The sequence below is a fragment of the Peromyscus eremicus genome, chromosome 3, assembly GCF_949786415.1.
Source record: "Peromyscus eremicus chromosome 3, PerEre_H2_v1, whole genome shotgun sequence".
NCBI classification, from domain to species: Eukaryota; Metazoa; Chordata; class Mammalia; order Rodentia; family Cricetidae; genus Peromyscus; species Peromyscus eremicus.
The window spans coordinates 26416827-26439875 of record NC_081418.1 but is presented as its reverse complement, the minus strand read 5'-3'; the positions used below and the strand labels follow the sequence as shown (position 1 = coordinate 26439875).

General features: G+C 39.1%; 1 protein-coding gene across 2 annotated transcripts in view; it reads left to right on the top strand.

Annotated features, from left to right (window-relative positions):
* Positions 1-377: 377 nt before the first annotated feature.
* Positions 378-23049, top strand: part of Tmem168 (transmembrane protein 168) — a 33254-nt gene continuing 10582 nt past the window's right edge. Inside the window, exons 1-3 of one of the 2 annotated variants that reach the window (XM_059257387.1) lie at positions 378-569; positions 5546-6797; positions 22785-22927. In XM_059257387.1, coding sequence (XP_059113370.1) covers positions 5670-6797; positions 22785-22927 — 1271 coding nt within the window. In that variant the 5' untranslated portion in view covers positions 378-569; positions 5546-5669. Of the gene's footprint in view, positions 570-680; positions 896-5545; positions 6798-22784; positions 22928-23049 lie in introns of those variants that run through there. The other variant, XM_059257388.1, reaches the window with a different exon arrangement.

Here is a 23049-nt window from a genome sequence, read left to right as displayed (position 1 = left end):
GCAAGTTGAGGTAAAGACAGAAGGGCTTTGAAGGCTTGGTTATCATATGCAAAGCCATATATTATATCATCTATATGAAAGAGCAGCAACGCCTTTTGTATATATTTGCAGTCTACTTGCAACTATCCCACCCAAGGTGGCCCAGTCTCGGTTCTCTCCTAAGCGATGACCTAGAGGCTTTAGGGGCCTGGTCTTCCTCGGCAGTCTTCCGGTCCCCTGCTCTTGCTGCTAATCTCAGGTGGAAGTTAAAGCAGGACCCAGGGTGGGGCCGCCGGCCTTCGTGCAGCGCGCCGGGCGCACCTGCCTCGCTGCGGCTCGCAGCTGGGCGTGGAGAGCCACGGGGAGGCCGGGCCAGGGAAGGAAGCGCGCGGCGCGGCTTGACCCTGGCGGCGATCCGTACCGCCCGGAGTCGTCGGCGGAAACATGGCGGCCGTGTTGGTACTCGAGAAAGTTTCCACCGAGGCCGTGCAGTGCTAGCGAGGGCGGTCTCCGGCTCCCGTCCCCACGGCTCACCACCAGCTGGTTCCGAGTCGCAGGACGGAGCGAGGGTCGGTGGCGATCGGAGCCAGGTAAGTGGCTCGGGGAGAGCCGCGGGGCGGCGGAGGGCGTGGGCGCCGCCCAGGGCCGCGCTGACCCGGCCAGGCCCCGCCCCGCCGACCTCCGGGCGGGAGCCGAGCGAGCCAGGGACCGGCGACCGCGAAGGGAGGGTGTCCCTAGTCACCCCGACCCCGGCGTCTCGTTGTGTCGTCTTCTCTAAGGGCTGGCGAAGAGCCAGGGCCCCGGCCCCATCTCTCCACCCCTCGCTAGGATAAGGCCTAATGGGAGACGAGTTACCATTGCGGCTCCAAAGGGAGGAATTTATAGAGTTTTGAGTTGCCATTCTTCTGGTTCAGAGGTGGGTCTGAAGAGTTATTGGCGGGGCACTCAGAAAAGCAAGATTGTAATTCTCCAACCCTGACTTCTCGGTGTGGTCCTTTCAGGGTTTGATACTTCCTCTAAATGGGACAGAAATAGATTTACACTGAAAGGTCATGAAAGCGATACATTGTGTCTTGCAGCCCATTGCCTTAGGACATGGGGAGGGTACTTTCTGTTTCGAAAGAAATTTGGTGAATTAAGAGAAGGCTGGAGTTAAGCCGAAAGCAAAGAAGCCAGACATTCCTGGAATCTCCCCTAACTACTAGTATTAGTTGTGGCATATTAGAAAAGCTGTTTATTTTATCCACATTAGTTCTGTGTTAGTCTTTTTTTTTTTTTTTTTTTTTTTAAAAAAAAAAAACCAGATTGAATGCTAACTTGATTACAGACTTGGCTAGATACTGAGCATGCATTGTGGAAGTCAAATCTCACCAGAGACCTTGTGACTTAGTGAGGAATGCAGACATTAAACGTGTGGTAAAGAGAAGAGTATTTTTATTTTTATTTTTTTTTATTTCAGAGGACGTGCAGGGATATCTGACTAGTGAGAGGCGATTCTTCCAAGAAATGATTTTTAAGCCCAGACCTGAAGAGATTGACAGACAAAGGATAGTTAGGACTAGGAGGAGGAAAAAGAGTGTATCCAGAGAGGGCATGGTAATTATGTAGTTCATAATCGAAATGTCATTTGTTTGGAATCCAAAGTGAGAGGAAGAAGAGTAACAGATGGGTAGGAAAATTATTCCTATCTAATGTAGATTACTTTATCAGGCACTGAAAGAGCGTAGACTTATAGTACTATGAGGGATGGAAAGCCATTCGAGAATTTTGCATGGCGGAGTAACATGGTAAAATTTGGTCTTAAAAGCCAACTTTGTGGCTAGGTTGTGGTGGTGGTGCATGCCTTTAATCCCAGCCCACGGGAGGCAGAGGCAGGCGAGGCAGCTCTGTGAAGAGTTCGAGGCCAGCCTGGTATAGAAATTGAGTTCCAGGACAGCCTAGGCTGTTACACAGAGAAACCCTTTCTCGAAACACCAAACCAACCAAACAAAAAAACACAATTTGTATAAGAAGTACAGGAGTAGATTGAAAAAAAAAGAGGAAAACATTCAAGCATGAGATCATGGTGGTCAAAATGGAGATGGTGACTTTGGGGATAAGAAGTAGAAATGTGAAAGAGATGCTAAGAAGAAAGAAAAATCAAGAGCTGGTGAAGATTAAATTGTGGTTGAAGAAGTGAGAAAGAAGGTTAATGTAGTATATAGGATTGAAGGTTGGAGGTGTACTACTGGGTTCAAACCCAGGGCCTCCCAAATACCAAGCATGCTTTCTGAGTTGTATATACAGCTTGGGATTTTTTTTTTTAAAATGGACTTTAGCAGTGACTTGCTGATTGATTCCATTGTGTTCTGCTTTTATTTGCCTCTGGAATTTTCCATGAAATCATTAGGAAAGGCAGCTCAAGTGAAAAGAATTAAAATGCTTTTTTGATTTGTTTTAATTTCTAGTTCAGGCTATCTTTTAAAGATAAAATGGGCAAAGACTTTTAAAACTAAGTCCTATAAGAATGTGGTAGCATAATATTACATGTTACAGCTGTATTGCCTTTTATTAAATTGTGTAATTAAGATATGGAAATAATTGAGATTGCTTAAAGCCTAGGTTGGGGTTGAGTGACCAAAAGATGGTTTGAAAATGAAGAACTTTGAAGACAAGCAAGGAGAAACCACTGAGTTAGGAAGAAAATATGGATCCTTGGACTTTAGAAGCCAAGGGAAGGGAAGATTTCAGAAGGTGATAGTACTCAACACTGTGAAGGATTTTAAACGCAATGTGCAGGGATCCTGCAAAGGTTCCATCATATTTAGGAACTTGCTGATCATTCTAGAAGTTGGTAGAGCAGTTACACTAAGGGAATGGTACTGCTCTGTGTTTTGGAATGAGTGTATGAGAACTTAAACAACCAAACATTAGCTGTCAAGAAAGAAGAAAATTGAATATGGTAGAAGAGATGGGGAGAACAAAGATTGTTTTTTTGTTTCTCTTTACCCTTTTGTTTAGTAGTTTTTTTAAAAGCTGACCTACAAATGCTTAAGACTAATGAATAAAACATAAGTGAAAGTTTGGAGAGAATGACATTCTGTAACAGCAAAAATTCACAAAGGAATGGGTACTCTTTCTGACTGGCATTCAGAGATACAGATAGAGGTGGATTTATTTATTGGAAACTTACAGGTTCCCTTTTGATGACACTGTTAGGAAGCAGTCATGTGGTAAAAATTCAGTGAGATGTAGGTGTCAAGAGATTTGAAAAGAAAGAGGTTTGAATAGTCACAGAGTGGGAAAGAATATTGACCAGGAAACAAAGGAGTCTCGTGAATGTAGAGTGTGGTATCTTTCAGCATAGTGTGTGAATTTTTCTCTGTCTAGTAGTGCTCATTATGAGCCTATATTATACCATCAATACTTTGAGTCTCTCTTCTCTTTCTCCTCTCCCCCTGTGTGTATTATAGTATATAGGAGTAATATTTTATAAAACGTTTTTACAGTCTAGATTTTATCAGTTTCTTATACTAATATAGAAATTGACAATATACAAAAAGCAGACATTTTCATTAATCTCACATGGTAAGAAGTGCTTATATGAAACATAATAGAGGAAAATTGGCTTGAATACCTAATGAATAGATTTTGAAATAAAAATATGCTTTACCTAAAAAAAGTAGAACTAGTAATGGCACTTGAAATGTGCTAGGGATCCTAAGATTGTTCCAGAAACAGTCTTCTCCAGCCAAATGCTACTTAGGGGTTAATTCTAAGTTATCTCATGATTCTGTTTGAGTATGTCTTTTAGTATACTCTATTAGGAAAGTTTAAATAAGCTAATCACATCCTCCTCTTCACTCTTGTGCATTTGTTGCTTGGGTTCAAGCTTAATAATGCCTTGTAAGTATATTTTAGAGAAACACTCTAGCACTGATACCCACCTCAGACCATGAACTATTTGTTTTTTGAGTATTTTGGGTTTTTAAGTATTTATAACCATGAGCTATTACAATATATCAGTTCTTACAGTATACTGGAAAACACCTAGTGAATAGTTCAGTAATTCTTTTTATATATTTGTGTTACATTATACTGGAAAACATTGAAGAGCTACCTAGTAGATAGTTCAGTAATCCTTTTTATATATTTGTGTGTGTGTGTGTGTGTGTGTGTGTGTGTGTGTGTGTGTTGTGTGGTTAGTATGTATGCATATGTCAGGACTACTTGTAGGAGTTGGTTCTCTCTTTCCACCATTATAAGTCTCAGAGATTGGACTCATGTAGTAGTAAGACTTCACAGTTGAGCTTATCTCATTGACTCCACTGTACGTATATATTATATAAAATTTTTTTTAACCATTATTGTGTTTTGGGTGAAACCTATGAAAGCATGTAAAGTTGAAATAGTTATTTGAGTCCTAGCAAATAATTTCTGTAGTGTAGTGACCTTTTGAAAAGGTAGACTTGAAGAAGTTCTTCATTTACTTTACCATGACCTGGTAAGCATTTCAGTATATGAGTTTTGAGTAAGAAGTTCAGCGATTGATTTACTACATAGATAGTATTTAGATTTGAAAAGTAAGTGATAATCCAAGTAATCTATTTTGGTAGGAGTGAAAGTACAAGAATTATGCCTCAGCTTTAGGGACTGAGTAACCTTAATAGAGTAAAATTCTATTTCTAGCTAAGTTTATTAGCTAAACCATATAAAGACTGAAATTTTATAGAGTTTTTAGGACTGTCTTGTAATAAGATTTAGGGGATTAAGACAGCAATAATAGTTAACATCTCTGTATACTAGTGTTTTCAAATTAGAAGTACTAATGAAGTCCTTCATTCCATTTAAAAGTTGAGTGGCATTTTGTTGTATCAAATCCAAGTGCTTATGATATAAGTGAAACTGAGTATTCAAGTAGGAATAGATTAGGCAGGCTCAGCATCGACATTGACAAGAAGACTCCACTGATAATTAGTGGTGCAGTCTAATCAATATGAATAGAAATCATGGGCATTTTCCTTTGTGTAACTTGCAGAATTTATAAGCCATAAAACATTGCTATTAAGATATATGTAATTAGTCAGGCAGTGGTGGTGGTGGTGGTGGTGCACGCCTTTAATCCCAGCACTCGGGAGGCAGAGCCAGGTGGATCTCTGTGAGATTGAGGCCAGCCTGGGCTACAGAGTGAGTTCCAGGAAAGGCACAAAGCTATACAGAGAAACCCTGTCTTGAAAAAACCAAGAAAAAAAAAAAAAAGATATGTGCAATTAGACTTTGAACTGGATTTCAGAAGAACCTCTATTTTTCTCTTATTCATTTATGTAATGTAGACGGGCAGTGGTGGCACATGCCTTTAATGCCCTCCAGCACTTGGGAGGCAGAGGCAGGCAGATCTCTGTGAGTTCTAGGCCAACTTGGTCTACAGAGCAATTTCCAGGACAGCCAGGGCTACACACAGAGAAACCCTGTCTCACAAAAACAAAAGGGGTGGTGGTGGTGGTGGTCATTTATCTAGTATAAAGAAAATGGCACAAATCAAAATAGTATATAAAATGAACTGTGCAATAATGTTTCTTCTCTTTAGGTCACTATAAAGAAAACTTCAGAGAACATGTTGGAATAGAAGTTAGCACCACCTTGGATTTGTTGAATGAAATACAGGAAGTTTATTTTCGCACGTGTGGGAAGCACCTCCATTGCCAGATTACATGTGTAAATCACTGCGGTACTGCTTCAGTCACTGTCTCTATCTAGCAATGACACGGCTGGAAGAAGTCAATAGAGAAGTGAACATGCACTCCTCCGTGCGGTATCTCGGCTACTTAGCCAGAATCAACTTACTAGTGGCTATATGCTTAGGTCTTTATGTACGATGGGAAAAAACAGCAAATTCTTTAATTTTGGTGATTTTTATTCTCGGCCTCTTTGTTCTGGGGATTGCCAGCATACTCTATTATTACTTTTCAATGGAAGCAGCAAGTTTAAGTCTCTCCAATCTCTGGTTTGGATTTTTGCTTGGCCTTCTATGTTTTCTTGATAATTCATCCTTTAAAAATGACGTGAAAGAAGAGTCAACCAAATACCTTCTTCTGACATCTATAGTATTAAGGATATTGTGTGCTTTGGTGGAGAGAATTTCTGGTTACATCCGCCATCGGCCCACTTTACTAACCACAGTAGAGTTTCTGGAACTTGTTGGGTTTGCCATCGCCAGCACAACTATGCTGGTGGAGAAATCTCTGAGTGTTATTTTGCTTGTCATGGCTTTGGCCATGCTCATTATAGACCTGAGAATGAAGTCCTTTCTAGCTATACCAAACTTAATAATTTTTTCAGTATTGTTATTTTTCTCTTCATTGGAAACTCCCCAGAATCCAATTGCTTTTGCATGCTTTTTTATTTGTTTGATAACTGATCCTTTCCTTGACATTTATTTTAGTGGACTTTCAGTAACCGAAAGGTGGAAACCTTTTCTGTACCGTGGAAGAATTTGCAGGAGACTTTCAGTGGTTTTCATTGGAATGATTGAACTTACATTCTTTATTCTTTCAGCATTTAAACTCAGAGACACTCACCTCTGGTATTTTGTAATACCAGGCTTTTCCATTTTTGGAATTTTTTGGATGATTTGCCATATTATTTTTCTTTTAACTCTTTGGGGATTTCATACCAAATTAAACGACTGCCATAAAGTATATATCAACCACAGAGCAGATAACAATAGCCTTGATAGAATCATGGCATCCAAAGGGATGCGTCATTTTTGCTTAATTTCAGAGCAGTTAGTTTTTTTTAGTCTTCTTGCAACAGCAATTTTGGGAGCAGTCTCCTGGCAGGTAAGCTCCTGTGTTTCGTTGTGTAAGCTCATGTGTTTCATTGTTGGTCTTAGGTTATTTTCTTATGTCAATGCCAATTGGAGATTATACTTAAAGACATTCTTAGATTATACTTAAAGACATACTTAAGATTATGCTTTAAAGACATAACTAGAGTTACTGGTATGCCTAAACCCATACCTGTCTTCTGTGGCTTATGTATAGCATATTTACGGTATAGCCTTTTTCTTAAGATTTTATTTGAAAAGAAATTATATGTGTAGTACCATATCAGCTTCTGAAATAAAGATTAGAGAATCTGAATTTTAGATAAGAGAAAAATAGATTTTATGATATAGTTCCTGCCCAAAAATGTTTTTTTAAATATGCTTATGGACATTCAAACTATGCAGTTAAGAGTTTGTGTTTATAGTATTTTTTAAGTTATATGTGTGTGATTTATGTATGTGTATGTATTGTGTCTATGTACATGCATGTATGTGTTTGTCTGCATGCATATGGAGGTCAGATGTTTGCATCTAGTACCTATCTTGCTCAATCTTTCACCTTTTTTTCTTTTTCTCTTTCTTTCTTTCTTTTTCTTTTTCTTTTTTTTTGAGAAAGGGTCTCTCACTGACATGACTATACTAGCTGGCCATCAAACTCTAGGGATTCTCCTGTCAATATCTCTCCAGCACTAGGGTTATAGACATGTGCCGCCACACCTGGCTTTTTCCATGGGTTCTGGAGATCCAGACCCAGATCCTCCTGTTTCTTGTCAGGCACTTGACTGACTAAGCCATCTCTTCAGCCCTTGTGTCTATATTATTCATGAATTTGTCTTTTTTTCTGAGTAGTTATTGACATTTAGCTAGAGATGGTGCTGAATGCTGAGGAGCTCAGGACATCTTTGCCCTTAGAAATGGATAACTCTGTAATGAGAAGAAGAGGCTAACATGAAAAGAGTTTGATTATAAATTGTTCATAATGTGACAAACAGTATAATTTGAGTACCTCAGGCTGGAATGTGGACATACAAGAGCAACTCCTCTTAGTTCAGTTGCTTTGTACCAATTTGGTGCTGCTGTTTGATTTCTAGATGTGAGTGTTAAAGGGCGTTAGATATAAACACTTGCCTGGGCATGATGCTTCTGTTTAGTGTGGGCTGACTCAAGGAGCCGGTATGGGAGTCGAGCAAGTGGTGAAAACATCTTGGGTATTGTCTCAGGGTAGCTTCCTCATTTTGCTTACTTGCCAGAGCTAGGGACTTTCAGAATTATGATGATGTCAGAACTCTAGCAAGAATTTTCCTTCCTCATCCACTTTTCTCTGTGTTGGCTACTTTCCCAGTCTTAACTACTTTTTCTTTGCCAAGTCAGCCTCATTCATGTATGACTTCTTTCCAGGTCATAAAATTCTGTTAACCAGATACTATCTTGGTCACTAGATTTTTCTGTTTTGCGTATACCAGTGCATATATGTTTTATATATACTTCAAGTAAAGTATACACACTTGTAGATGGAAGTTTTCCTGTTCCACAGCCACTCTTAAACACACAAAGGCTTATATTAATTATAAATGCTCAGCCGAAAGCTCAGGCTTGTTACTAGCTAACTCTTATACTTAAATTAACCTATATTTCTATATATACTTTGCCATGTAGCTCATATCTTGTTACCTCATTTTTTACATGTACTGCTTGCTTGCTCGGCGGCTGGCTGGCTGGCTGGTGTTTCTCTAGACTCTCCTGACTCTGACCTTCCTCCTCCCATCATTCTCTTTGTGTCAGACTGTCTCACCCAATCTCTTCTTGCCCTGCTATCGGCCAAATAGTTTTTTATTAACAATGAACATAATCCACAGCACACACCAATGGGACTACACAAAAGCTTTCCAAGGAATCTTTCAGCAAAGATAATGTTAGGAGAATCAATCTCCATGGTATTAACTTTTGATGGTAGTGTAGATGGAGTTTTCCTGCCTGGCCCACAGTCAGGACAAATCTCTATCACCTGCTAGTCCCACAGCCTCAGACCCGACCAAGTAAACACAGAGACTTAAATTGGTTACAAACTGTATGGCCATGGCAGGCTTCTTGCTAACTGTTCTTACAGCTTAAATTAATCCATTTCTATAAATCTATACCTTGCCACGTGGCTTGTGGCTTACCAGCATCTTCACATGCTGTCTGTCATCGTGGTGGCTGGCAGTGTCTCTCTCTGACTCAGCCTTCCACTTCCCAGCTTTATTCTCCTCCTTGTCCCGCCTACACTTCCTGCCTAGCCAATGGCCAATCAGTGTTTTATTGATTGACTAATCAGCAACACATTTGCCATACAGAATATCCCACAGCATGGTAGTATTTTTCTAAAGTTGACCTACTTGAAAAAGTCACTTAAGTTAGCTCTCAAGTGGTATCTCATTTACGTGAGTGAAAGTATTTCATTTAATGAGTATATTTAAATAACTCATATTTTTCACCTATTTTTCAGTTAGGCTATTTGTCTTGAGTTTTAAGAGATCATTGTATATTTGGGTACAAGTCTCTTAACAGATTAAGGATGTAGAAATGTTCTTTTCACTCTGGCTTATATTTTAACTTTCTTATTGATACTTTTGAAGAATAAACACTTAACTTTATAAAATTCAGTTTATCAGTTCTTTCTCTTATGAACTGTGTATTTAGTATTTTATACAAGAATCTACTCAACTGTAGGTTCTCTTGTATTTTATTCCAGAAGCTTTATCATTTTAGCCTTCACATTTTGGGCTATGCTCTATTTTAGTTTCTTGTTTATAGTATAGGGACCTTAATTTTATTTAGTTTGTGAATATCTAGTTGCTTCAGCACCTTTACTGAAAAGACTAGAGACTGACATTTACCTAACTGAATGGCCTTTGCATATATGTCTACCATAATTAAATGTAAATGTGAGATCTTAAACTCGAGCTATTTTTTTATTTTGGTCTATGTCTATCTTTCAGATAGTGTTATACTGCTTTTCAAGGTATTTTCTAATTTCCCTTGTAATTTCTTCTTTGACCCATGGGTTATGTATATTTTTATTGTTTAAAAGCCTAATATTTGTGGATTTCCCAACATTAGTCTATTTTTTTTTAAATTTCTGATTTATCATTGTGGTTGGAGGACACAATTTGTATTTTAGTATTTTGATGAAGACCTGTTTATGGCCTGGCATATGTTTTAGTTCATCTTCACTTGAAAATAATCTGAAAAAGAATACACTGCTGTTGGGCAGAGTATACTATAAATAAGAGCTAAGATGAGCTGGGTAGTGATGTTGTTCATGTATCAATATCCTTGATAATTTTCTGTCTAATTCTATCAATATTCAGAGATATTAGAATGTGTATTTCCTCATTTAAGAAAGTGTGTGTGTGTGTGTCTGTGTGTGTGTGTGTGTCTGTGTGTGTGTGTGTCTGTGTGTGTGTGTGTGTGTGTCTGTGTGTGTGTGTGTGTCTGTGTGTGTGTGTGTGTGTCTGTGTGTGTGTGTGTGTGTGTGTGTGTGTGTGTGTGTGTGTGTAGGTGCTGTTGCAGGGGTGTCAAATTCCTTGGAGCTGGGTTTGCAGGCTGTCCTGAACTACCTGATATGGGTGCTAGGAACTGAACTTTGATTTTCTGCAAAAGCAGTAAGCACTCTTCACTGCATTGCTGAAACATCTCTAGCCCCTCAGTGTTTTTTGTTATTGTTTGTTTGTTTGTTTTGTCTTTATGTATTTAAGGCCTGTTCCTAAATGTAGGAATAGATTTTAGAACTCCTTGGCCCTTGATTTTTATCATCATAGATGGTATTGTTTAGTAGTTTCAATAAAAACCCTATTACTTGCTTCCAAAGCTTAAAATATTAATTATAGAAAAAGCTTGCTGAGCTTTGTTCTTAACATCTGTGCCTTGAGTCATGTGGAATTTGTTGAAGTTCTGAAGAATGGAATTCAGTAATTTGAGGAAGAGCCTAGCATTATGCTTTGCTATAGTCTTGAGTTAATCCTGGTCAGCAATACACATGTTGAGTGGTTTATTGGTTTAGTGGTTCAAAACTAATGTAAATCCACCTGAATGTATTTATATTCCCCAATTGGCTGCTACTTGATAACTGTTGTGTATGATGTTGGGATTGTTCCTTGTAGGAAATTAGACTTTTCACCTTAATTTTCATTTAATTGATTATAGAAAGCTTTCAAAATCTTTCTTCTACCCAGTGTTCTGTGAAATGTAAATGAGTATACTCAGAGGGAAAAACAAACAAACAAACAAAAACACTAAAAGAAAATACTGAAAGAGCAGCATTTCTATACTCCTCTGTCTATGGAATCTTTGTCTCTAACCCTCACTAACCCCATTACCTTCCGCCCCAGCTCACATACCCTTTAACTTCTATGTGTGATCTCTCCTTGGACGTTAGATGAAAAGCAAATGTAACACTCATATGAAACATAATTTGGGAAGCATCTACCAGGTCTACACAAGTTCCAGTGACTTCAAATGATTTAGAGTCAGAAAATTATATAGTGAAAGGGAAACAGTTGAAGCCTGTTGGGTAAGACTATTTTGGAGAGAATGACATTGCCAATCCAAGTCCATTCTCAGCTATCTCAAATTCTTTAACTTGAATTTTTTTTTTTAATTTTTATTTTGCAATACAATTCAGTTCTACATATCAGCCACAGATTCCCTTGTTCTCCCCCCTCCCGCCTCCCTCACCTTCCCCCCAACCCGCCCCCCATTCCATTCTCCTCCAGGGCAAAGCCTTCCCCACAGACTGAGATCAACCTGGTGGACTCAGTCCAGGTAGGTCCAGTCCCCTCCTCCCAGGCCGAGCCAAGGGACCCTGCATAGGCCCCAGGTTTCAAACAGCCGACTCATGCAATGAGCACAGGACCCGGTGCCACTGCCTGGATGCCTCCCAAACAGATCAGGCCAATCAACTGTCTCACCCACTCAGAGGGCCTGATCCAGTTGGTGACCCCTCAGCCATTGGTTCATATTTCATGTGTTTCCGTTCGTTTGGCTATTTGTCCCTGTGCTTTATCCAACCTTGGTCTCAACAATTCTCGCTCATATAAACCCTCCTCATTCTCGCTAATTGGACTCCCAGAGATCCACCTGGGGCCTAGTCATGGATCTCTGCATCCAGATCCCTCAGTAGTTGGATGAGGTTTCTACCACGACAGTTAGGGTGTTTGGCCATCCCATCACCAGAGTAGGTCAGTTCGGACTGTCTCTCGACCACTGCCAGCAGTCTGTTGTGGGGGTATCTTTGTGGATTTCTGTGGGCCTCTCTAGCACTTTGTTTCTTCCTATTCTCATGTGGTCTTCATTTACCATGGTCTCCTATTCCTTGTTCTCCCTCTCTGTTGTTGATCTAGCTGGGATCTCCCACTCCCCCAAGCTCTCTTTCCCTCGACCCTCACCCTTCACTACCCCCACTCATGTCCAGGCTGTTCATGTAGATCTCATTCCATTTCTCTGTCATTGGGCGATCCCTGTGTCTTTCTTGGAGTCCTGTTTTCCAGGTAGCCTCCCTGGTTATGTGAGTAGCAGTCCAGTCATCCTTGTTCCACATCTAGTATCCTGTTATGAGTGAGTACATACCATGTTTGTCTTTCTGAGTCTGGGATACCTCACTCAGGATGATTTTTTCTAGATCTATCCATTTGCGTGCAAACCTCATGATGTCATTGTTTTTCTCTGCTGAGTAGTAGTCCATTGTGTATATGTACCACATTTTGTTTATCCATTCTTCAGTTGAAGGGCATCTAGGTTGTTTCCATGTTCTGGCTATTACAAACAATGCTGATATGAACATAGCTGAACAAGTGCTCTTGTGGTGTGGTTGAGCATTCCTTGGGTATATGCCCAAGAGTGGTGTAGCTGGATCTTGGGGGAGATGGATTCCCAATTTTCTAAGAAAGCGCCATATTGATTTCCAAAGTGGTTGTACAAGCTTGCATTCCCACCAGCAGTGGAGGAGAGTTCCCCTAGCTCCACATCCTCTCCAGCATAAGGTGTCTTCAATGTTTTTGATCTTAGCCATTCTGACAGGCGTAAGGTGGTATCTCAGAGTTGTTTTGATTTGCATTTCCCTGATGATTAGGGATGTTGAGCAATTCCTTAAATGTCTTTCAGCCATTTGAGTTTCCTCTGTTGAGAATTCTCTGTTTAGCTCTATAGCCCATTTCTTAATTGGACTGTTGGGCATTTTGATGTCTAATTTCTTGAGTTCCTTATATATTCTGGATATCAGTCCTCTGTCAGATGTGGGGTTAGTGAAGATCTTTTCCCATTCTGTAGGCTGTCGCTTTGCTTTGTTGACCGTATCCTTTGCCCTACAAAAGCTTCTCAGTTTCAAGAGGTCCCATTGATTGGTTGTTTCTCTCAGTGTCTGTGCTACTGGTGTTCTATTTAGAAAGTGGTCTCCTATGCCAATGCATTCAAGACTACTTCCTACTTTCTCTTCTACCAGGTTCAGAGTAGCTGGATTTATGTTGAGGTCTTTGATCCACTTGGACTTAAGTTTTGTGCATGGTGATAGATATGGATCTATTTGCAGCCTTCTACATGTTGATATCCAGTTTTGCCAGCACCATTTGTTGAAGATGCTTTCTTTTTTCCATTGTGCACTTTTGGCTTCTTTGTCAAAAATTATTTGTTCATAGGTGTGCAGATTAATGTCAGGGTCTTCAATTCGATTCCATTGGTCCACATGTCGGTTTTTATGCCAGTACCAAGCTGTTTTTATTACTGTAGCTCTATAGTACAGCTTGAAGTCAGGGATCGTGATGCCTCCAGAGGTTGTGTTATTGTACAGGATTCTTTTGGCTATCCTGGGTTTTTTGTTTTTCCATATGAAGTTGAGTATTATTCTTTCCAGGTCTGTGAAGAATTGTGTTGGTATTTTGATGGGGATTGCATTGAATCTGTAGATTGCTTTTGGTAAGATTGCCATTTTTACTATGTTAGTTCTGCCTATCCATGAGCATGGGAGATCTTTCCATTTTCTGACATCTTCTTCAATTTCTTTTTTCAGGGACTTAAAGTTCTTGTCATATAGGTCCTTCACTTGCTTGGTTAGTGTTACCCCAAGGTATTTTATGTCATTTGTGGCTATAGTAAAGGGTGATGTATCTCTGATTTCCTTCTCCGCTTTTTTGTCCATTGTATATAGGAGGGCTACTGATTTTTTTTGAGTTGATCTTGTATCCTGCTATGTTGCTGAAGGTGTTTATAAGTTGTATCAGTTCCTTGGTGGAATCTTTGGGGTTGCTCAAGTATACTATCGTGTCATCTGCAAATAGGGAAAGCTTGACTTCTTCCTTTCCAATTTGTATCCCCTTAATCTCCTTATGTTGTCTTATTGCTCTGGCTAGAACTTCAAGTACTATATTGAATAAGTATGGGGAGAGCGGACAGCCTTGCCTCGTTCCTGATTTTAGTGGAATTGCTTTGAGTTTCTCTCCATTTAATTTGATGTTGGCTGTTGGCTTGCTGTAAATTGCCTTTATTATGTTTAGGTATGTTCCCTGTATTCCTGATCGCTCCAAGACCTTTATCATGAAGGGGTGTTGGATTTTGTCAAATGCCTTTTCAGCATCTAGTGAGATGATCATGTGGTTTTTTTCTTTGAGTTTGTTTATATGGTGTATCACATTGACAGACTTTCGTATGTTGAACCATCCTTGCATCCTGGAATGAATCCTACTTGATCATGGTGGATAATTGTTTTGATGTGTTCTTGGAGTCTGTTTGCCAGTATTTTATTGAGTATTTTTGCATCAATGTTCATGAGGGAGATCGGTCTGTAGTTCTCTTTCTTTGTTGTATCCTTATTTGGTTTGGGAATCAGGGTAATTGTAGCCTCATAGAAGGAGTTTGGTAATGTTCCTTCTGTTTCTATTGTGTGGAACAATTTAGAGAGTATTGGTATTAACTCTTCTTTGAAGATCTGGTAGAATTCTGCACTGAAACCATCTGGTCCTGGGCTTTTTTTGGTTGGGAGACTTTTAATGACTGTTTCTATTTCGTTAGGGGTTATTGGACTATTTAAATAGTTTATCTGGTCTTGATTTAATTTAGGTATGTGGTACCTATCCAGAAAATTATCCATTTCTTTTAGGTTTTCCAGTTTTGTGGAATAGAGGTTTTTGAAGTATGACCTGATGATTCTCTGGATTTCCTCAATGTCTGTTGTTATGTCCCCCTTTTCATTTCTGATTTTGTTGATTTGGCTGCTCTCTCTCTGTCTTTTGGTTAGTTTGGATAAGGGCTTGTCTATCTTGTTGATTTTCTCAAAGAACCAACTCTTTGTTTCATTAATTTTTTGTATTGTTCTCTTTGTTTCTATTTTATTGATTTCAGCTCTCACTTTGATAATTTCCTGGCATCTATTTTTCCTGGGAGACTTTGCTTCTTCCTGTTCTAGAACTTTCAGGTGTGCTGTTAAGTCACTAGTGTGAGATTTCTCCAGCTTATTTATGTGGGCGTTTAGTGCTATGAATTTCCCTCTTAGTACTGCTTTCATAGTGTCCCATAGGTTTGGATATGTGGTGTCTTCATTTTTGTTGATCTCTAGGAAGTCTTTAATTTCTTTCTTTATTTCTTCCTTAACCCATTGGTGATTCAGGTGGGTATTGTTCAGTTTCCATGAGATTGTAGGTTTTCTGTAGTTTTTGTTGTTGTTGAAATCCAACTTTAGACCATGGTGGTCTGATAGAACACAGGAGGTTATTCCAATTGTTTTGTATCTGTTTAGATTTGTTTTGTGACCAAGTATGTGGTCGATTTTAGAGAAGGTTCCATGGGGTGCTGAGAAGAAGGTATATTCTTTTTTGTTAGGATGGAATGTTCTGTAGATGTCGATTAAGTCCATTTGAGTCATGACATCAGTTAAGTCCTTTATTTCTCTGTTAAGTTTCGATTTGGGAGATCTGTCCAGTGGTGAAAGTGGGGTGTTGAGGTCTCCCACTATTAATGTGTGGGGTTTTATATGTGATTTAAGCTTTAATAATGTTTCTTTTACATATGTGGGTGCCCTTGTGTTTGGGGCATAAATGTTCAGAATTGAGACTTCATCTTGGTGGATCTTTCCTGTGGTAAGTATGTAATGCCCTTCTTGATCTCTTTTGATTGATTTTAGTTTGAAGTCTATTTTGCTGGATATCAGGATGGCTACACCCGCTTGTTTCTTAAGACCGTTTGATTGGAAAGTCTTTTCCCAGCCTTTTATTTTTAGGTAGTGTCTATCTTTGAATTTGAGATGTGTTTCTTGTATGCAGCAGAAAGATGGGTCCTGCTTTCGTATCCATTCTGTAAGCCTATGTCTTTTTATAGGTGAATTAACTCCATTGATATTGAGGGATATTAATGTCCAGTGATTGTTCATTCCTGTTATTTTTTGGTGGTGATGTGTGTGTACTTTTCTTCATTGGGGTTTACTGCTGTGGCTTTATCTATTGCCTGTGTTTTCGAGGGTGTATCTGACTTCCTTAGGTTGGAATTTTCCTTCTAGTGCTTTCTGTAGGGCTGGGTTTGTGGATAAATATTGTTTAAATCTGGCTTTGTCATGGAATGTCTTGTTCACGCCATCTATGATGATTGAAAGTTTTGCTGGGTATATTAGTTTAGGCTGACATCCATGGTCTCTTAGTGTCTGCATTACATCTGTCCAGGTCCTTCTGGCTTTCAAAGTCTCCATTGAGAAATCGGGTGTTATTCTAATAGGTTTACCTTTATATGTCACTTGGCCTTTTTCCTTTGCTGCTCTTAATATTCTTTCTTTATTCTGTACATTTAATTGTTTAATTATTATGTGGCGAGGGGACTTTTTTTGGGCGTCTAGTCTGTTTGGTGTTCTATAGGCTTCCTGTATCTTCATAGGCATTTCCTTCTTTAAGTTGGGAAAGTTTTCTTCTATGATCTTGTTGAATATATTTTCTGTGCCCTTGAGTTGGTATTCTTCTCCTTCTTCTACCCCTATTATTCGTAGGTTTGGTCTTTTCATGGTGTCCCAAATTTCTTGGACATTTTGGTTCATGACTTTGTTGGCTTTAGTGTTTTCTTTGACTGATGAATCTATTTCTTCTATTGTATCTTCAACACTAGAGATTCTCTCTTCCATCTCTTGCATTCTGTTGATTATACTTGCATCTGAAGTTCCCAATCGTTTTCTCAGATTTTCTATTTCCAGCATTCCCTCTGTTTGTGTCTTCTTCATTTTTTCTATTTCCCTTTTCAGGTCTTGGACTGTTTCCTTCATTTGTTTCATTGATTTTTCTTGATTTTCTTTCAGTATTTTATTGTTCTCTTCCAGGACTTTATTGATTTCTTCTAATTTGTTTGCCCTTTCCTCTAGTTGTTTACAGTGTTCTTCACATTTTTTTGTCTTTTCCTCTACATGAGCCTCTAGCTTCTTCATGATGACATTCATAAGGCTATTTTCTTCTGCTTCTTCCAATTTCTGATGTTCAGGTCTAGGTGTTGGAGGAGGGCTAGGGCCTGGTGATGGTGTATTGCTATTCATTTTGTTGTATGTGTTTCTGCCTTGACGTCTGCCCATCTCCTTGTGGTTCGTTCTTGGCCTTATCCGCACACTTGGTTCAGACAGAGCTGACAGATTCAGGAAGTCTCTCTCTCTTGTCCAGATGGGAGCTCTCTTGTCCAAATTGGAAGTCCGGGGCAGGATGGGAGCTCTTGCTCAGAAGGGCAGTCCGGGGGAGGATGGGAGCTCTCCTCTCTCTCTCTCTCTCTCTCTCTCTCTCTCTCTCTCTCTCTCTCTCTCTCTCTCCTCCAGACGGGAAGTCTGTGCTGTGCTTCAGAAGGGAAGTCCGGGGCAAGATGGGAGCTGGGGGCCGGCCTCTTTAACTTGAATTTTAATAGATTTCTAAATTGAACTATGTTTACCTTACATTTCTAAATAGTGTTCCTAATTCTCTCTCTCTCTCTCTCTCTCTCTCTCTCTCTCTCTCTCTCTCTCTCCATGTTTCTATAAAAATAATACTGAAGTGTTAAATGTTTTGCTTGTGTCTCTTTAACTGATCCTTCGGTTGATGGTTGATTTCTACTGGAAAGCTCTCCCACTAACGGTTGGGTGAGTGCAAACCTAATACGACAAGGAAAATCAAGAAATTAAAGAAACTTAAGTAGACCAGTTTGTCAGCCAAGGTCAGGATAGATGAAAATAGATATGGCTTAACTCATCACTTATTTTTCTTTTGTGAATTTTTTTATGTCATGGCTAAGAAATTTCACACAAGTGAAGCTTTTAAGTAGCTTTGTTTTTTGTTAGTTCTTCCACTCTAATATTGTCAGAGTGGATCAATAGTTTCATTCCCAGTTACTTTCATTGAAGAGTTGGGATTTCACATTAACCTCCATGGGGTTTGCTTATATGCTCATTCTGACTTTAAGATGCACTGTTTTAGCCGTTGTTTCCCACAGTGTGTGTTATGTTCCCTGCTTGCCATTTGCTTCCATCTCTTAAACTTTTCCCTTCAATAAGTCAATTAGAAAGGCACAGTGTCGTAGCACAGCTAGTGTGGCCTTGATGGGAATTGGAAATTCAACAGAAGGCTGAAGGGAGACTGCATCCCACTTAGAAGCATCCCCCATGACATTTTCTTATGTTTAGACATCCCCTCTGAAATCTTGAGCTTTACATGTCTTTATTTGCTAACCATTGTAATTTGAAGATTTCATAGAAACTTGGGGCAGAATTTTTTCTTTTTTCTTTTGGTTTTTCGAGAAAGGGTTTCTCTGTGTAGTTTTGGTGCTTGCCCTAGATCTCGCTCTGTAGACCAGGCTGGCCTCAAACTTGCAGAGATCTGCCTGGCTCTGCTTCTCTAGTGCTGGGATTAAAGGCGTGCACCACCACCGCCGCCGCCCAGCCATTGGTGCAACTTTATGTAGAAGTCCTTTTTTTTTTTTTTTGGTTTTTCAAGACAGGGTTTCTCTGTGTAGCTTTGCGCCTTTCCTGGAAATCGCTTTGGAGACCAGGCTGGCCTCGAACTCACAGAGTTTCGCCTGCCTCTGCCTCCCGAGTGCTGGGATTAAAGGCGTGCGCCACCACCGCCCGGCAGAAGCCCTTTTCATTCAACCCAGAGAAGCCATTATACCGTTAATTTCACTGTAGGTGAAAGAGGGCCAGTCCCTGGGTATGGTAGGAGTTTAGTATCAGCCTCGCATCCAAAGAAGGGATGAAATCTATTAATGTAGCATGATTTCACTTCCAGCAAGATGGAAGGAACAGTCTTTCCTTCATTTGGCATGGAGAACAGGGAGCTTTCCAGTCTGCTGCTGAATTAGAAGTGCACGGCATTCACATTTTTGTTTTGTTTTATTTCATTTGTTTGCTCCAGTTTAGAGCCATTTAGTCTAGGTTGCAAAGGGGGACATTATTTTAGCTTGAAGCTAAAATTTTATCACTTTTCCCAGAACACTATGAAATAGGATGTCCTAGTACATTGTGTTGCTGTGACAGTATCACAGAGTAGGTAATTTATAAAGAAATGACTTTTTTCCCCACAGTATGAAGATTAGAAAGCTCAATTTCAGTAGTGAAAGTTGAGCTAGATGGATCGATGGATCAATGGATAGATAGATGGATGGATGGATAGATGGAGGGAGGTAGATAAAGGGCTAAGAAGTATGTTTCACAGTTTGGAACTCCTATATAATAATCAGTATTTCATTTGTGAAGGTCATTTAAAAGTTCCCTATCCTTATGACCAATGAATGTCCCATTAAACTCCATTTCCTAAGATTGCTGTATCGAGAGTTAAGTTTCCAGAGCATGCTTTGGTGGAAAATATTGAAACCCTTCAGAGGAGTAGATGCTTCTTTCCCACTAAAACACCAAAAACAGTGGTCTGAAGAATATTTTCTTCATGAAGGATGGGTGGTATAGTTTCTAACAGATAAGTTCTGAGCAGTGCATCCTGAACATTATAGCGTATACTTTGAAAATTTAGATTATTTTCTAATAATGGATGCAGTCAGCAGGCACACAGTGTGGGGCTGTTGCTGGGTAAACATGGCAGACCACTTTGCAGTAAGCATTTAATATGGAGGAAGTACAGTTAGGAAATATGTGAACCACTAACAGTCATTTATTGTTGGCTGTGTGCTGTACATAATTATATGACTGGCAATGCAGGCTTGTTCCCATGTAGCACAACCGTGCATCAGTGCATCACACTGTGTTACTAGACAGTTGGACATTTTCCGTTCCTTTGTGATTTTATGTGACCCTGAATGGATAACTTGTTCACAGGTACACAAATGGTGCATATGGTCCACAGTTGATTGAAATATTGTTAAATTGTGCATAGCTATCTTTTCTTCTTTACCTGGTTTTCCAGCCTTTAAATGAGGGCCATGTGGTGGTGCATGCTGTTAATCCTCAAACTCGGGAGGCAGAGCCTGGTGGATCTCTGTGAGTTCAAGGCCAGCCTACCTAAATGGCAAGTTATAGTCAAGCTAAAACTACATCCTGAGACCCTGTTTCAAAAAACAAAAACAAAAATTAAAAAAAAAAAAAGCAAAAGAAAACAACTCACCAGCCAACAAGAAATAACTACTAGATTATCCTCTACATTGATAAGATGTGCCAGTTATAAACTGTTCTCTGTGTGCTAACCTCCATTCTCTGTGCTGTGTATGTATAAATATATGGAGTCTTCACGATTATTTGAAATAGCTATCATTGCTGTTCTCCTTTGCAGGTCAGAATGCTCTTGAGAGTTCAGGAAGCTTGGCCTCTAGGAAGCCTCCACTCATAGTCTTTATTCTGTAACTGGCCATTGTACAGTTTCATATGTTTTTAGACTTGGCAAGACCACAGAATTTCATTACTCAAGGCTCTTTTGTTGGTTATAGGGAAGCGTAAGTAGATTTGCCTGAGTTCACTTTTGCAGCTGTGTTTTCCCTTGTATAAGGGTATGGCTTTAATTTTTTTGTGGTTTTGTCTCTTTTGAGAGTACTCAGTGACAGGATAGATTTCTAATACTTCTATTAGAACTTTGATGACTTTACATCAAGATCTCCTAAGTAATATTTAGACATTTAGATTTTAAAAAAATGTTCTCTAGATTTCTATTCTTTTGCTTCTGATGACTTCATGAGTTTTGTTGGGGGCTGGAGAGATATGACTTAGCTATTAAAAATGGTTACTATGGTTATGAAAACCAGAGTTGTGATCTCAACATCCACATAATAAATACAGTGTCTCACAAACTATAACTCTCCTATAACTCTAGCTTCAAAGGATCTAATTCACTCTTCTGGTCTTTGAACACATCAGTACATGTAATTGCACACACATGTGCATATACACTCACACAGACACAGGTACACATAAACTAAAAAATTAAAAAGATAAATCTCCCATTTAGTTATTTTTAATTCAACAAGCATAAGCATTTTAATCCAATAAACACAAAGTCTTTTGAAATTATGTGACATACATTACATAAAAAACATGTATAAGTTATATAGCAGTTATGTAACGTGTAGCATATTTACACTTGATAGGGTTTTGGATACCATAAGCTGGCATATGGGACTGTAAATATATACAAATTAATGGCCTTACAGAAATGGTATTCGATCAGACCAGGAAGCAGGCATCAGGGAGAAGGAGCTCATGACCCTTCTCCCTTACCTTTTAAGAGGTCACATACAACAACGGCAGGACGTACTGCCTCCTTCAGGCCTATAGCCCAAAGTCATGGGTGGAGCAAATACCACTACATTTATGTGTGTGTGTATGTATATTGTATATATAGTATGAAATGTGGAAATACTAAAAAAGACTCTACTTGAAGTAGTTTTGATCATTTATAAATTTTCATATTTTTCAATGTTCATAAATTAATTCTTTATACAAAATAATCATAACTTACTATAATTTATATTATATAATTGATAAACTAGAGTGTACCAAATTGGACAGTGTATCTGCTTTTTTATTATGGGTAAGTTTTCTACTTTTGATCAGATGAACCACTCCTTAGTGCTGACATTTGTTCCTGCATATAGGCCTATTATTTCTGCAGCAGCAAAGCAAGAATCTGGAATAGTACCAATATTAAAAAGCTACAGTACAGCTGGGTGGCAGTGGTGCACACCTTTAATCCCAGCACTCAAGAGGCAGAGCCAGGCGGATCTCTGTGAGTTCGAGGCCATTCTGGTCTACAGAGTAAGATCCAGGACAGGCACCAAAACTGCACAAAGAAACCCTGTTTCAAAAAACCAAAAAAAAAAAAGCTTCAGTACGGGATTAATGATCATCTTTCTGTTTTATTTCAACCTAAATGGGCACTTTTTTTTCCTGCTTTTTAGTTTCAGTTAATATTTAAACTTGGCTTTTAAAACTGTTTTTCTGTCTTCCTTGTTTTATATGCTGCTTTAGAGGTATTTAAATGTCCTTAATATTTTTTTGTTAGAATCTGCAATTTAGACAAATTGAGTTTGTAGTTTTTAAAAGGTAAACTATTATATAAAAATGAAATTAACTTTTTAGCTTTAAGGTCTTGATTTTCCTTTATGTTTTATTCTCATAGTTTCTGGACTCGCTGGGCTCCACATGGGATGGGGACAGCCGAGTCTTTCCTCAAGCATCCTCTTTGATAAAGCAGTAGTCATGGTATTTGGAAAAATGATGCGTATGTGGGTTGAACACGGAGAGATGGTTTTTGTTTCTCTTTCACATCAGAGTTGTTATATTTTTGGTTTTGGTTTGGATGGAAGGTTAACAAATTTTTAAAAATATGTGCTGTGTTTTGCTACAACTTCCAAAAGACTTAGGGATTCATTTTTGGTTCATTGCTCCTATAATTTATGCCTGTCTACAAATGTGTGCTTTTCCTTATTATTGTTTTTAGATTATGAGTTGTTATTTGTATCCTTGAACGTAGTGGTAAAAACTGTGAGTCAAAACACATGCGTGTAAATATCCACAAAGTATATAAATGTTGTTTTTTTACTTTTTTAGCCCACAAATGGAATCTTCTTGAGCATGTTTCTCATTGTTCTGCCACTGGAGTCCCTGGCTCATGGGCTCTTTCATGAACTAGGGAACTGTTTGGGAGGAACCTCTGTTGGCTACGCTATTGTGATCCCTACCAACTTCTGCAGGTACTGTGGTCTGTTGGGCTTGAGAGTAACCACTGAACTGTTGAAGTTCTCTTAATGATTATGATAGATTCTTTTTTCACGACTTTACTTCCAAAATGTAGTGCTCTTGCTCTTCATCCTGT